The sequence below is a fragment of the Diabrotica virgifera genome, chromosome 6 (assembly GCF_917563875.1).
Source record: "Diabrotica virgifera virgifera chromosome 6, PGI_DIABVI_V3a".
Lineage (NCBI taxonomy): Eukaryota > Metazoa > Arthropoda > Insecta > Coleoptera > Chrysomelidae > Diabrotica > Diabrotica virgifera.
The window spans coordinates 29616694-29629846 of NC_065448.1; the positions used below are offsets into that span (position 1 = coordinate 29616694).

At 31.7% G+C, this 13153-nt stretch overlaps 1 protein-coding gene across 1 annotated transcript in view; it reads right to left on the reverse strand.

The window, feature by feature from the left end:
* LOC114335746 (baculoviral IAP repeat-containing protein 6) overlaps window positions 1-13153 on the reverse strand; it is a 214717-nt gene that overhangs the window by 72329 nt on the left and 129235 nt on the right. Inside the window, exons 17-21 of the mRNA XM_028286039.2 lie at window positions 12899-13108; window positions 12625-12838; window positions 7535-7800; window positions 2695-2874; window positions 2294-2543 (exon numbers count right to left, since the gene is read on the reverse strand). Coding sequence (XP_028141840.1) covers window positions 2294-2543; window positions 2695-2874; window positions 7535-7800; window positions 12625-12838; window positions 12899-13108 — 1120 coding nt within the window. The remainder of the gene's footprint in view (window positions 1-2293; window positions 2544-2694; window positions 2875-7534; window positions 7801-12624; window positions 12839-12898; window positions 13109-13153) is intronic.

The following is a 13153-nucleotide window of genomic DNA, read 5'->3' on the forward strand; positions in this document are numbered from 1 at the left end:
GTAAATATGCTGAACGAATTTCTGTAAAATTCCGTTCTACTACCCCGCTCCTATGATACGCTATTTTTGAGAAATAGCGCGGAAAGGATAGCTTCTAATTGGAGATCAGTTATGAGGCGATAGCGTTTTCGACCCAAGTCAGCTCGGGACGCTCGAGGAGAAACTCGGTAGAGAGGTCAGTTCAAAGTTCGACTCTACTCTACCACCTGAACTGCTAGCATCTGACGCAGTGGTCGAGCTCACAAGATGACGTCGTCTGAAAGTTTAATAGTCCTAAAACCCCACAATTAATATTTTTCTTTTGAAGAATTTGGTCTTTTGTGATGTGAAATAGTTCATTTGGATGGTGTAATGCTTGGATCGTACGCCTTTTACGAATATTTTAGCCCAAAACTCGATAGAGGTTGTAACATATTACACCCATAGTTGGGGTGTATAAACATCCATAGGTGTGGGGCGTACTTTATTGCGTGTTAGAAGAATTTTGAAGCCCCTACTTGTGTGGTTATATTATGGTTGGAGATGTTTAATGTGGTTGCCGGTCAGTGCCTGATCCTCCCCTTTTGGCATTCAGGAGTCCCTTAATACTGTCTTCCCCTTTTTTGATTCCCGTGTGAGTAGCCCTCCATTTTGTTTTTTGCCTCGTGTTAAGGATACAGATTAGCCTCGTCTAGAGGATACAGATATATGTTTTGTTTTGGTGTGTGACAAAAAAAATATTTTTAATAAGGTTTGGTACATTTTTCTTAATAGTGATGATTTCAAGTAAAATTTTAACATTTAGATTTGCAGTTGGTAAAATTTTTGATTTTGTTTTTTTATAAAGATTATTACTTTCATAGTTATTAAAAATTTGTGAGAATAATAATTGTAGAAGGTTAAATATATAAATTTTTTGTTGCATTCTGTTAACTGTTCTAACATTTGTTTAAAGTAATAACTTGTTTGTAAAATTAAATTATAATTCTGGATTTGACAGTTGACAGACAGCACATTCTGACAACTAGGTCAGTAGGTCATGTTTTGTTTTGAAATAAATACACTGCTCGATAAATATTGAAACATTTTAAATTGTTTTTGTAGTTTAAATATTTTTGTCTTGTTAAAAGGTCATAAAGGGTTAGATTTTTTGATATTGTCCTTCTTGTTGTAAAAGTCATGTGTTTCCTTAGTTGTTGAATATGTTTTTGAATAAAAAAGTTTTTAAAGTTTTCAATAAACAGTTTCATGTCCATATTTTTTGTCTATACTACCCTTGGGAAAAATACTAATGAAAATTGTAATGAGTTTTAGTACAAAGAAAAAGGAATGTGGCATAGAAGCCCAGAAAGGATGTGAGTTGCTAGCTTAGACCAAAGAGGAATCTCCTGAGAATGTCGCCCCAAATGGTATCCGTAAGTTAAAAGTATCTGTCCAGTAAGTATCCGATAGAGAATTAGAGGACCTTGCCGAACGGCGTCCATTTAAAATAGTAGGAGGGTTCTACAGTGTCAGTGTAATTATCCTTGTTTCACTTGGTGATGGTAGTTAGCTCTTTCTAGACCCTTTCATCCCATAAAACGAACTCACTGCCCGCCACCGAACCAAAAACAGGTTTGCGAACGGTTTGATTGTTCTGCTCCTTCCTCTTTAAAGCCCCATTTCGACCCCAGTATCTAAGTAGGTTTAACTATTTATAATGGGAAATAAGCCACAATATTATTAAAAAATTATTTTTAATAACGTTTCGACGCCCAAATCGGGTGCCGTTGTCAAAATACAAAATACTACTAACATAAACAAAAATGTTGTTGCTTAGTAAAAAAATTCTTCTAATAATTTATTTAATTTGACTCATTTATATCGGCAATTCAGATCCATATGATACATTTTAAAGTAGAAGACTTTAAAATGATATTGCCAATATTTATGAGTTGCGTTCCTGGTTTTTGTTTTTGTTTTTTAGTTCCTAAGTAGTTTTTGTTAACCCCTGACCACAGTATAAAGAGAGACAGTAGAACCACTCTCCGAAAAATTGGAAGTAAAATCTGTAGTCGCGCATGGCGACCGCGCAATGTTCTTAGTCGCTTTTGCCCCACTCTCGCATTGCTAGTCGCATAGAAACATACGGATTTTAACAGGGAAAACCCGCATCCACCACTGGTGAATTACCAATTGCGTACTGCCGGTATTACTTCTTGAGATCAAAGCGCTGACAGAGGAGTGATTTTACTGTGGAACCTCTATATACTGTGCCCTGACTTCATCTGAGCAAGCATTCAAAATGCTTCAAACTAGTAAACCATATACATACCTAGACTGTGTTTACAGTGTGATTCATCTTCAGCATCGGAACCTTGGGTTAAGCTTCCACCAAATGCGTAGTTGCCAAGCAATCTAATCTGTATAAGGCCTATACTATTCGAGTCATGGGGTTTATACAATCGTATTAGAACACAGTTCACGACTTTTGGCACTGGTAAATGTAAACGGATATATGTTAAACCACTCGTTGGTAGCGGTAAACACACGGGTGCAAGTCTAGATGGACCATTGGCCGAGACCTATCAAAAAATTATTTATTTTTATTATTTACTCTTTACCGTTTCTAGTTATAGATCTAGTTAATTTTAGAATATGTATATAGTTCTAGTTTTACAACGTATATTGTTAATAGAACTTTTTGTTGTTAGTCTTTATGATATATTTTCTTACCTCTAATGCTACATATGATGGTGAGGTTGCCAGATTTGCACTATGGGGTTGTAAAAGTACTTCTCTCAATAAAACAGCATTCGGCAACTGTAGCATCAACTCGATGTGACTTTCTTCCGGATAAAAATGGTACGACCATAAAGGAGCTCTTGCTCTTCTGTTAGTTGAACTGACCACTCCCTATAAAGCAAGTTCGTTTAATTAATAAAATCAATAGAAAACATTTCATTTACAACTGTTCAATAAGTTTTGCGGTTCGATAAGAGAGGGCGTTGCTACTGGCCTATTTTTTATGTTGGGGCACTCTTTATATGAACGTATGTGAAGTTTCATTTTCATCTATTAATTCATTCTTTGTGTATAAGCCATTTGGTATCGACGTGTCAGAGTATTTTTTATAACGGAAAAAATCAACTATCGGCAGTGATTGAATTATTATTTTTGGAAGGTTTAAATGCAAAGGAATTTTATGAACGAATGTTGAAAATGGATAGACTTCTCGCCTTCAATTAGTACAGTAGAAAGACGGGTGGCTAAATTTAAACGTGGTCGTACAAGTCTTGAAGACGATCCACGTCAATGACGCCCAAAATCAGCAAGAACGCCAGAAACCGTAGAAAAAATACAAGTTATCATTAAAGACTGGATTATATGCAAAATGCATATGCATATATATGCTGCATATTTCTCATGTTTTTCATAAATGCATATGCCTTGCATATTTGGAGATTTAAGAGCATATAAATGCATATTTTGATGGGAATTTACTCTACCCCATTTAAAAATAAGGTATATATTAGTAACATCAACATCCATTAAAATAAAATGTGAAAGTAAATATTTTGCTGTTAAGCTCCTTTGTTGTTGTACCCATAAACATAATGGGCGTTATTTATAGCTGCAGGTATCATTATCCGGATATTTAAGATTTATAGACTTCTCAGAATTTACAAATTACCTAAGTAAATACCGATTATATTTTGAATAACATTACAAATATTACCTGTACTTTCTGCTGGTGTCGGCCAACTATGAATTATTCTGGGAAAACCAACCAAAACGAAATTTTAAGCATTTTAAGGGTAGGATAGATTATTTTATTTTATGAATGGTTAGTCTTAAATCAATCGCCGATTATTCAACTTTTGTGATTGCAAGTTATTGACTATACTGTGTAAAAAAATCATTTTATTATTATTGTGAAAATGCCTAAAGTAGCAAGGGAAAAATCAAGTCTTCTCAGAAGTTGGATTGGAAGTAACAATCATCTAAAAGTTATCGACAGTGAAAGTATGTTTTGCACCATTTGTGATAAAAAGGTAAGTTCTCCACTTCAATAGATTTTTAAACTTATCAAACTTCTTTGCACATCTATGTGTCTGTCTATTCTAAAATGACAAACCGTCCCATTTCTTCAAAAACTGTTTTTTAAAGTTCGCAACGGTTTGGCTTATACAGAGCGAGGTGTTGAGAGTGGCCCACCCTGTATACTACGGTACACTGACTGTACTTTATTGTTTGACGATTTCAATTTCACTTTGAGAAATAAAAAAAAATTGGGGGAGGTTTAAAAAGTTTGATCATTTTAATGTAGGTATCTATTTACGAAAACATCTAAAACATCATTATCATTATATTCCAGATTCCATGTCAAAAGAAATTCCAAGTAGTTCAACACATAAAAACTTCACTTCACCAAACTAAGCTATCAAAAAATGATAATAAACCTCGCCAGCAGATTCTACAGAACAGTTTGCAGATTCAGAATACGTCAGTTGGGCAAGAAACCTTTGCAAAGGATTTATGCCATTTTTTTTGAACTGCAATATCCCTCTGCACAAGTTAGAACATAAATCGTGTCAAAACTTTTTAAAAACTTATTGCAAGATTAAAGATAAACCAGCTCAAATACCAAGTTCTTCAACTCTTCGGAAAAAATATGTCAGTGCATGTTACAAAGATGTGATGACGAGTATTAAAAATCAGTTAAAAGCCGAATATCTTTGGATTTCCGTCGACGAAACAACGGATACAAAGGGTCGACAAATTGCGAATCTAATTGTTGGAGTTCTTAACGACTCTGGCGATTTTAAAAACTCATACTTAATTAGTGTAAAATGTTTGGAAAAAACAAACTATGCTACAATAGCTAGATTTGTTAACGAATCCCTAACAAATTTTTTTTTACCTGATCAAGTACCATTTGAAAAAATATTATTAATGCTTAGTGATGCCGCCTCATATATGATGAAAGCTGCATCCAATCTTAAAATCTTTTTCCCTAATTTAATTCACTGTACATGTTTGGCGCACGGCCTAAACAGAGTTGCAGAGAAAGTTAGAATTGAATTTCCCAATGTAAACACCTTAATAAATAATGTAAAAAAAGTATTTCTGAAAGCACCACTACGTGTACAGGTATATAGGGAGATGCTTCCCGATATTCCTTTACCACCAGAACCAGTATTAACCAGATGGGGAACTTGGCTTAAAAGTGCTATATTTTTATCTGAACACTACGACGACATCAAAAGCGTTATTTCAAGTTTTGATCCGACTTGTACCGCTATTGATAACTGTCAAAATATTTTTAAAGAAAAGTCTATTAAAAATCAATTGTTGTATATAAAATCGAATTTCGATATCATTGAAAGTTCAATTACAAAATTAGAGGCTCAAAATTTATGTCTTCACAATAGTATGTCTATTGTTGATTCGGTTAAACAGAAAATAACAAATCTGAATGGGGAAATTGGAGTAAAAATTAAAGATAAACTTGATGACGTTTTAAACAAAAATGAGGGTTTCACTTTATTGCGTTCAATAAATAATATAATCAATTTTGGAAACTTCGATGAAAATATTAATATGGATCCGTCTCTAATAGCAAAGTTTAAATATGCCCCAATTACATCTTGTGACGTTGAGAGATCTTTTTCTGCCTATAAACAAATATTAACAGATAGAAGACATAATATTAGTTTAGAAAATATGAATCAATATATGATTATTTATTGTAACAATAAAAATATGTAAATTTGTTTTATTGTACTCTTTTTATAATATTAGTTTAGAAAATATGAATCAATATTGTAACAATAAAAATATGTACATTTATTTTATTGTACTCTTATTTATCTTGTGGTCAAAATAAAATATTTTGCCGTTTTATTTGTCACAAAACCTGAAGTTAAAAAAATATATTAAGAAATAATAATACAATTTGGTTTAAATTCAAACCTATTTATTTATTTTTATTATTTTTTATTTATTTATGTATTTAACGTAAACCATAAAATTATTCATATAAAAATAAGTGCATATATAAATGCATGTTTGCATGTTAATTGTGCATATTCAGCTTGTTTTAAAATGCATATTGCATGCATATTTTAGACATTTTTTAGTGCATATTTTCCAGTCTCTAGTTATCATACAGGAAATCGTCGAGTGACTGACAGAGATTTAGTAGAAGCTCATCTCATTGGGCAGTGTAAGCCATTAGACTACAGGCCCATGTCCAAAAAGGGATGGGTCATATGAACCACCAGGTGACGTATATAGGACGATATAAGAGCATAAAATATTAAGATTCAGCACTATGCCGTCACTTGTACGCAGTCCAACTGAGTGCTGGTGAGAATTCAAAAGTGCAGGTAGAGTGGGTACATTTTGGTCATATATTTTTGTACGGCATTTTTATTCATGAAAAATAATAAGAAAGCGCCCAGTGCCGTACAAAAAAGGTGAGTCACAAAGTTAGTAAATTTTTTTGATTTTCTGACAATTTCTAGGGTAAATTTGGTAATTTCATTCTGTACGGCATCAGTTTCATACTGTTTCAATACAACTTCTAATCCATTATTCTGCAACGCCGTACAAAAATCCCCCCAAAACTTTTGGGGGGAGTGCCAGTCGTCTATAAAGTCACATAACTTTTTTCCTATTGCATATTTTGACTTGAAATTTTCCAGAAAACTTCTTCATGGCTTATGTTTTAATGCTGTGTAATTGATTAAAATTATAAACTAAAAAGTTTATCACCCAACTTTTGTAAGTAAACATGAAACTAACGAAATCTGTCGACAAATTGTTTAAAAATTAATCACTTCTCTTTTAATTTGTTTAAAAGTCTCGAACAGATCTCGTTGTTATCTAAATTTTTCAAAGATGACAGAGTAAAATTTTCAAAAGGAAATATTTACAGTGACCAAAGATACAGCGAGGTAAATATGAAAAATCATCAAAATTGATTTTTCGCATTTTTGCATAAAATTTGATTTTTGAACATTCACCACCAACATTCACCACCACCATTCACCATTACCATTCACCACCAATTCTAGATAAAAATAAACTTCATATTCGGATTCAGCGACCTCGAAAATATAAAAAATGACCAAAATATGCCATTGTGTTTAGAAATCGGCCAAGGAGGTGTTAGCAACAGTTTTTTGGGATGGAATAAAGGATAAAGGAATTTTGTTTGTAGATTAAGTGCAAACTGCTAAGATAAATAATTTTGAATATTCTTGTAACTTTTTAGACCAGCTGAAGGAAAAAATTGTGAAAAAAGGCCTAGTTTGTAGCAGAAAAAATCACTTTTCATCAGGACAATGCAAATGTTATACTTTTCATCATCATCATCCAGCCCTTTGCGTTCACTGATGGACATAGGCCTCTCTCATTTTTGTCCATTGTGCTCTCTTATACTTTTATACTTTTACAATGGCTAAAATCCATGAATAAAGGTTCGAATTCTGGGAGCATCCACCGTATTCACCAGATTTGGCACCTAGTGACTTCCGCTGCATATTACAATAAATTACAACTTACTTACCTGTATCAAAACGTCTGCAGACTGAGCAGTACTGGACTCACAAGATATCGTACAATATGGCGCAAAGTTAATCATCGACATTTTGTTTTCGGGAAATGTATGAGCGGATTTTTTGGTAGCATGCGCCGTTAGTATGCTCCGTATATCAGAGGATGAATTAATACAGCTAAAATGTTGCATCACCGTTGATATAGTACCTATTTTAGATAAGGTACTAGGCGAATTTGTGCTGTTGACTATGTTCTTACCCAATATTGATATACCACCTAAAATAGAATATATAAATGAACGAACACGTTTAAACTTCATTTCTCATAGTCTAAAGATACGATGTAAGGTCGAACTGCACCGATCTGTTTAATGGATAAAAATGATTTGATATGGAATTTATAGTCCAAGTAATGAAGCTTAAAATAGGACAAAACCTCGCAATTTTTACAGAATGGATCGATTTGCTTGAAAATTTGAGAATAAGTAGTGGATAGTTCAAGGATCAAAATCTATATGATGCCAAAAGGCGCTTTTACCATGGGGGTGGTTGCCACCCCATCTCGGGGGTGGAAATTTTTTATTATATTTTAACCTCAAAAGTTGGTAAAAACATGCATTACAAGCAAAAAACGTTCTATACATTTTTTTGATAAAATTAATAGTTTTCGATTTATTCGCTATCGAAAGTGTTAGTTTTATATCGAAAAAATCAATGTTTTTAATCAGTTTTCTGCTAATAACTCAAAAAGTTTTCGTTTTATCAAAACAACTTTACCTAACAAAAATGTACCTTTGGAAAAAATAAACAAAACCGTTTTTTTTTTAATTTTCTTTTAAGACCAATAGTAATCGAGCTATACTCCTTTATATGTTAGCTCTTCTTCGTCAAATGCTAAATATTGTAGTTTCAAAGTCAAAGGACGGGAAAACTATGCATATTTCGAGGATAATTTGTTCAAACTAATTTAAAGTATTTAAAAATATCTATCTCCAGAAATAAAAAAGAAGTCTCTAGCTCAAAAACTAAGCGACTTATAATAAAAAGAATGTCAGTCCCTATTTTTTTCAGCAATAAGTGATCGGAAACAATCCCCTAATCACCACCCTAATTAAAATTAGTCATTGACCTGATTTGGTCTTCTTTATTTATGTATTAGTAATAGGTTCTAGAAGTTTGATCGGCTTAGAATAATTAGTTTTAAAAAAAAATGGAGTTAAAAGCGAATAACGAGTTTTTGTAGTTTGGTAAAAAATCCCTTTTCTTGAGAATAGAAAGATTAGCATCAGAGATATCAAAAAATATTTAAATATGAAATTGTAGCTCATTTAATTCCCAAGAACTTGGTTTGCAAGAATTTTTTCTACGGCAAAAATTGAGTGCGCTATTGACAATTACAACTTGTAATAACATGCAAAAGCCACCTTTACCAACCCTTTCAAAGTCACCTCTTTTTGTGACTGAGGATTTTAAAAGCATTTAATATTAATAGCCTTATAGATTTTGTAAAAACCTGCAGAATTTTTTTTACCAAACTTTCTAAGATAAAAAATAAAAAAAGTTATGGCCAAAAATGAATATATTTTTTTGAAAAAAAAAAAGATAAATCCAATTGGAAGCATAACAGTGTAAGTTAACGGTGTTTTTAGCCATTGGCCTTATTCCTTTTTCTTTATTTATGTATTATTAATAGAATCTAGAAGTTTGACTAGCTTAGAATAATTAGTTTTTAAAAAACTGGAGTTTAAAGCAAATAACGAATTTTTTTAATTTGGTAAAAAACGCCATTCTCTTCAGAATAGAAAGATTAGCATCAGAGATACGAAAAAATGTTTCAATATGAAATTGTAGGTTATATAATTCCCAAGAACTTGGTTTGAAAAAATTTTTTCTACAGCAAAAATTGAGTGAATCGTAAATGAGTATACCATCGAAAGACATTGAAATTTTAGATATAAAACTAACACTTTCGATAGCGAATAAATAGAAAACTATTAATTTTATCAAAAAAATGAATAGAACGTTTTTTGCTTAGAATGAATGTTTTTATCAACTTTTACGGTCAAAATATAACAAAAAATTTTCACCCCCGATATGGGGTGGCAACCACCCCCATGGTAAAAGCGCCTTTCGGCATCTTATAGATTTTGATATATGACTATACACTACTTATTCTAAAATTTTCAAGCAAATCGATCCATTCTGTAAGAATTGCGGGGTGAAAAGCTTCGGTTCCTGGACTATTAGTAGGTATGTTAACAATAATTATAAAAAACAAAGGGTGCCCGATATAATTTTGTTCCGACTATAATTAATTAATAATTAAAAAATTTCTTTTTTAAAATTTCGGCCCGGGCTTCGATTTTTTGGATCATTCGAAACAAATAAGGTCTTTTGTAATTTTTCTCTTAAGTTCATCATTTTCGAATTAAAAACAATTTAAAACTGAAAAAAGAAGAAAAGATCATTTTAAAACATTATTTTTTAGCTTGTTTTAAAATTATAATTTTATATGTCTTATCTTCAGTGGCTCGCCACTGGGCGGCTTCCCTCTGTTATTTTACAATAATTATGCATATTGCATATTGTTTGTGATGAGACAGATTGCAATAAACATTGGATGTTATTAAAAAAAAATATTTTTTAGTTGTTAATGCTTCGTCTAATTCTAATCGCCCGTCTTCCCATAAGGAACCTTTCTCATTGATCATTAAAAAATATATTTTAGAATAAAACATGGCAAAAATTCTTATTAGGACCTGATAGAAAAAGGCTTGAACTTGAATTTAGGTACTTGATGATTACAAAAATTAAATTTTTTACTTATGTTTTAGAGCCTTGAAAAAATCGTCATATTTCGTTCTTTTTCCAGTTTTAAATTGTTATAACTCGAAAACGATCAACTTAACGCTTTCGTTCACCGTGTCCTCAATCGAGGACAACCTATTCTATAAGTCTTACGGTGTTGATAAATAATAGAGTTTGTTAAAAAACTATTGTTAACAGCGTTTTTGCTTAAAATTAGCTACCGAGGATTTTCTGAAAAGTGTTTACTCGTTTGTGGACATTGTGAGTCAACGAAAAAATTAATTTTTAGGTAAATATAAAAACGCGCTCTGTGTAAGAAGTATGACTAGATGGATTTCATCATCGGCTCATACACGATGATAAACCTAATGTATCCAGATGTAATTTGCCTGTTTGTAAGGGCACCTTGTGAATGACATGCGACGAATGCAATGTTCATGCCTGTATAAGCAAAGAAAAAAATTGCTTTATAAGATACCATACTCTACTTATTGAATAAAATACATTTTGTCAGTATTTAAATAAAATATGTAATATTTGTACTCAATTGGATCACGATGTCCTCAAATAAGGACATCTTGTAGTGACCAAACTATGCATTTTGAAAATGTAAAATTATATCAAAAATTCGCAAAAAAATCATTCTCGCTATATTGCAAATTTCAGATTTTTAGCTTAAGGGGATGGGTACGTATTTTCAGCTGCAATACTATTCAAATGGGGATTAATTTTTTTCGAATCTTGAGAAAACTAATAAGTATTTTTGAAAAATTTAAACGCAGAGTGAAATATTACGTTCTTACCGAGGGCCGAAAGTCCCTGAAAACTTCTATAATGTTTATTTTAATAAATTACAGGAGTGAAAAACTAAGAGAAAATGTAGTGTGATTTTTAATTTCAAATATCTCATTCAAAAGAAACTTTTTATTTATTCAAGGAACTTTCGGCCTTAGTTAATAATTTAGTTTTTCATTCTGCGTTTAAATTTTTTTAAAATATTTATTAGTTTTTTCAGGATTCGAAAAAAATAAACACCATGTCCGTGGTGATATTTTCCAATTCGAAAATTCGCTATCTTTGTCATACAACGCACTAAGTCAAATAGCATATGATGACAAGACAGTGACAGTTTTAAAAATTTGACATGGCATCAGGAATATTTTGAGTTGTTGATTAATTAAATAATATTGATAGTGTATTTGATAAATAATTGATTTAAGACGTGAACTTAATAAAAAGTTATTTATTATTTATGGAAGATCCAAGCAGAGAATACATAAGGATATTTTATATTCTGTGATCCAAGTATTTTTTTGTTAAATATGTTCAAAATTGTAAGCGTTCCATAGTAACAATATATTATTCCAAAATCAATTTAACACTTTTCCTCTTTTCTCGAATGAGGATTAGTTTTTGTTGTACATATAAATTATTATGGTCCTTTTCATGGGCATTTTTCAGTGCGTCACAAATGATAGAAAAAAAGGTAAGTCCATGATAATACACATTTATAACATTTGTGACAGTTGTCACATTTTATTTGCAATTTGGCATAAAAACAAATCAATTGTGTTTATTGCATTTATAAAATGGTATTTTCTTTGATTTGTATAGTCCTTTAAATTGTAAAGATTATATTCGTAGATATATTATATAATTCGTAAATAATTTTTTTTTCGATTATAGCGCCATCTATCAACAACTAGAATAAATGTTATAAGTGTCTATAATCACGGACGTGCCTTTTTTCTGTCACATACAATTTAATGCGTTAGAAAGAAATCGAAAAACTGTGTTGTATACAAATAACAGTTATCCAAGAACATTCAAAAGCCATCTCTTTAAAGTTAATGATGACATTGTCAAGTAGAAGGACATTCTAGTAAAGTTTACATATTCATACCAGTGAGAATTTTACTACACGTCATTTGCCGTGTAAAGACAGAAAAAGTAGGGATAGCCGTAAAATATTTTCGAATTATGTACCGATGGCCTTAAAGAAATTTAATTCGCGAACGAAAGGGTTAGGAAAAAATTACAACACTTTTTTTTGTTTAGAATGATCCAAAAAATCTGAAAAAGTATCTGCTCCGGTCGATTTTTTTTTAATTTATAAAAAAGACATTTTTTAATTATTAATTAATTATAGTCAGAACAAAATTATTTCGGACACCCTTTGTTTTTATAATTATTGTTAACATACTAAATTACATATCCAATAATTTTTATCCATTAAACAGATCGGTCTTTATATCGGATCCTCTACTACAAAGAAATACCTCAATGATATTACCTGAATTAAAGAATAATTCTACAGCTTCTTCAGTATCCAAAAACTGCAAAACGAACCAAAATACTGGCTCGCTCAGCTGATTCACTTGCGATAAGAACATTAGCAATGGTTTTAACAATAAGTTCTTATCAGACGCTTTTCTGGCTAACAACGCTAGTAAATGGAAAATAGCATCCCCAACGGTATTCGGTTCGCTTAACGTAGAAAAAGTTGCCTGAAACATAAAACGAAAAAGTTAAATGAGGTTGAAGTTCCCAACCCTTCCACCTCTTACCTTTTGTGTAACATTAGGGAGCATGAACACTGAAGATGACTTACATGCCGCCAGACAGCGACATAACCGTATAACAGTGGGGTGTTGTTGGAGGACAACATCAGCAAAACATGGAACTTGTTGCTGAACGCGTGCATTTTCTTGATAGATTAATTCTGCTTTGCTCTCGTCCGTTTGGGATGTTGCTGCAGATTCGGTATCCATTGCTTCCTAAAAGATTCAAATATACTATATGTATCAGTAAAATATATACAG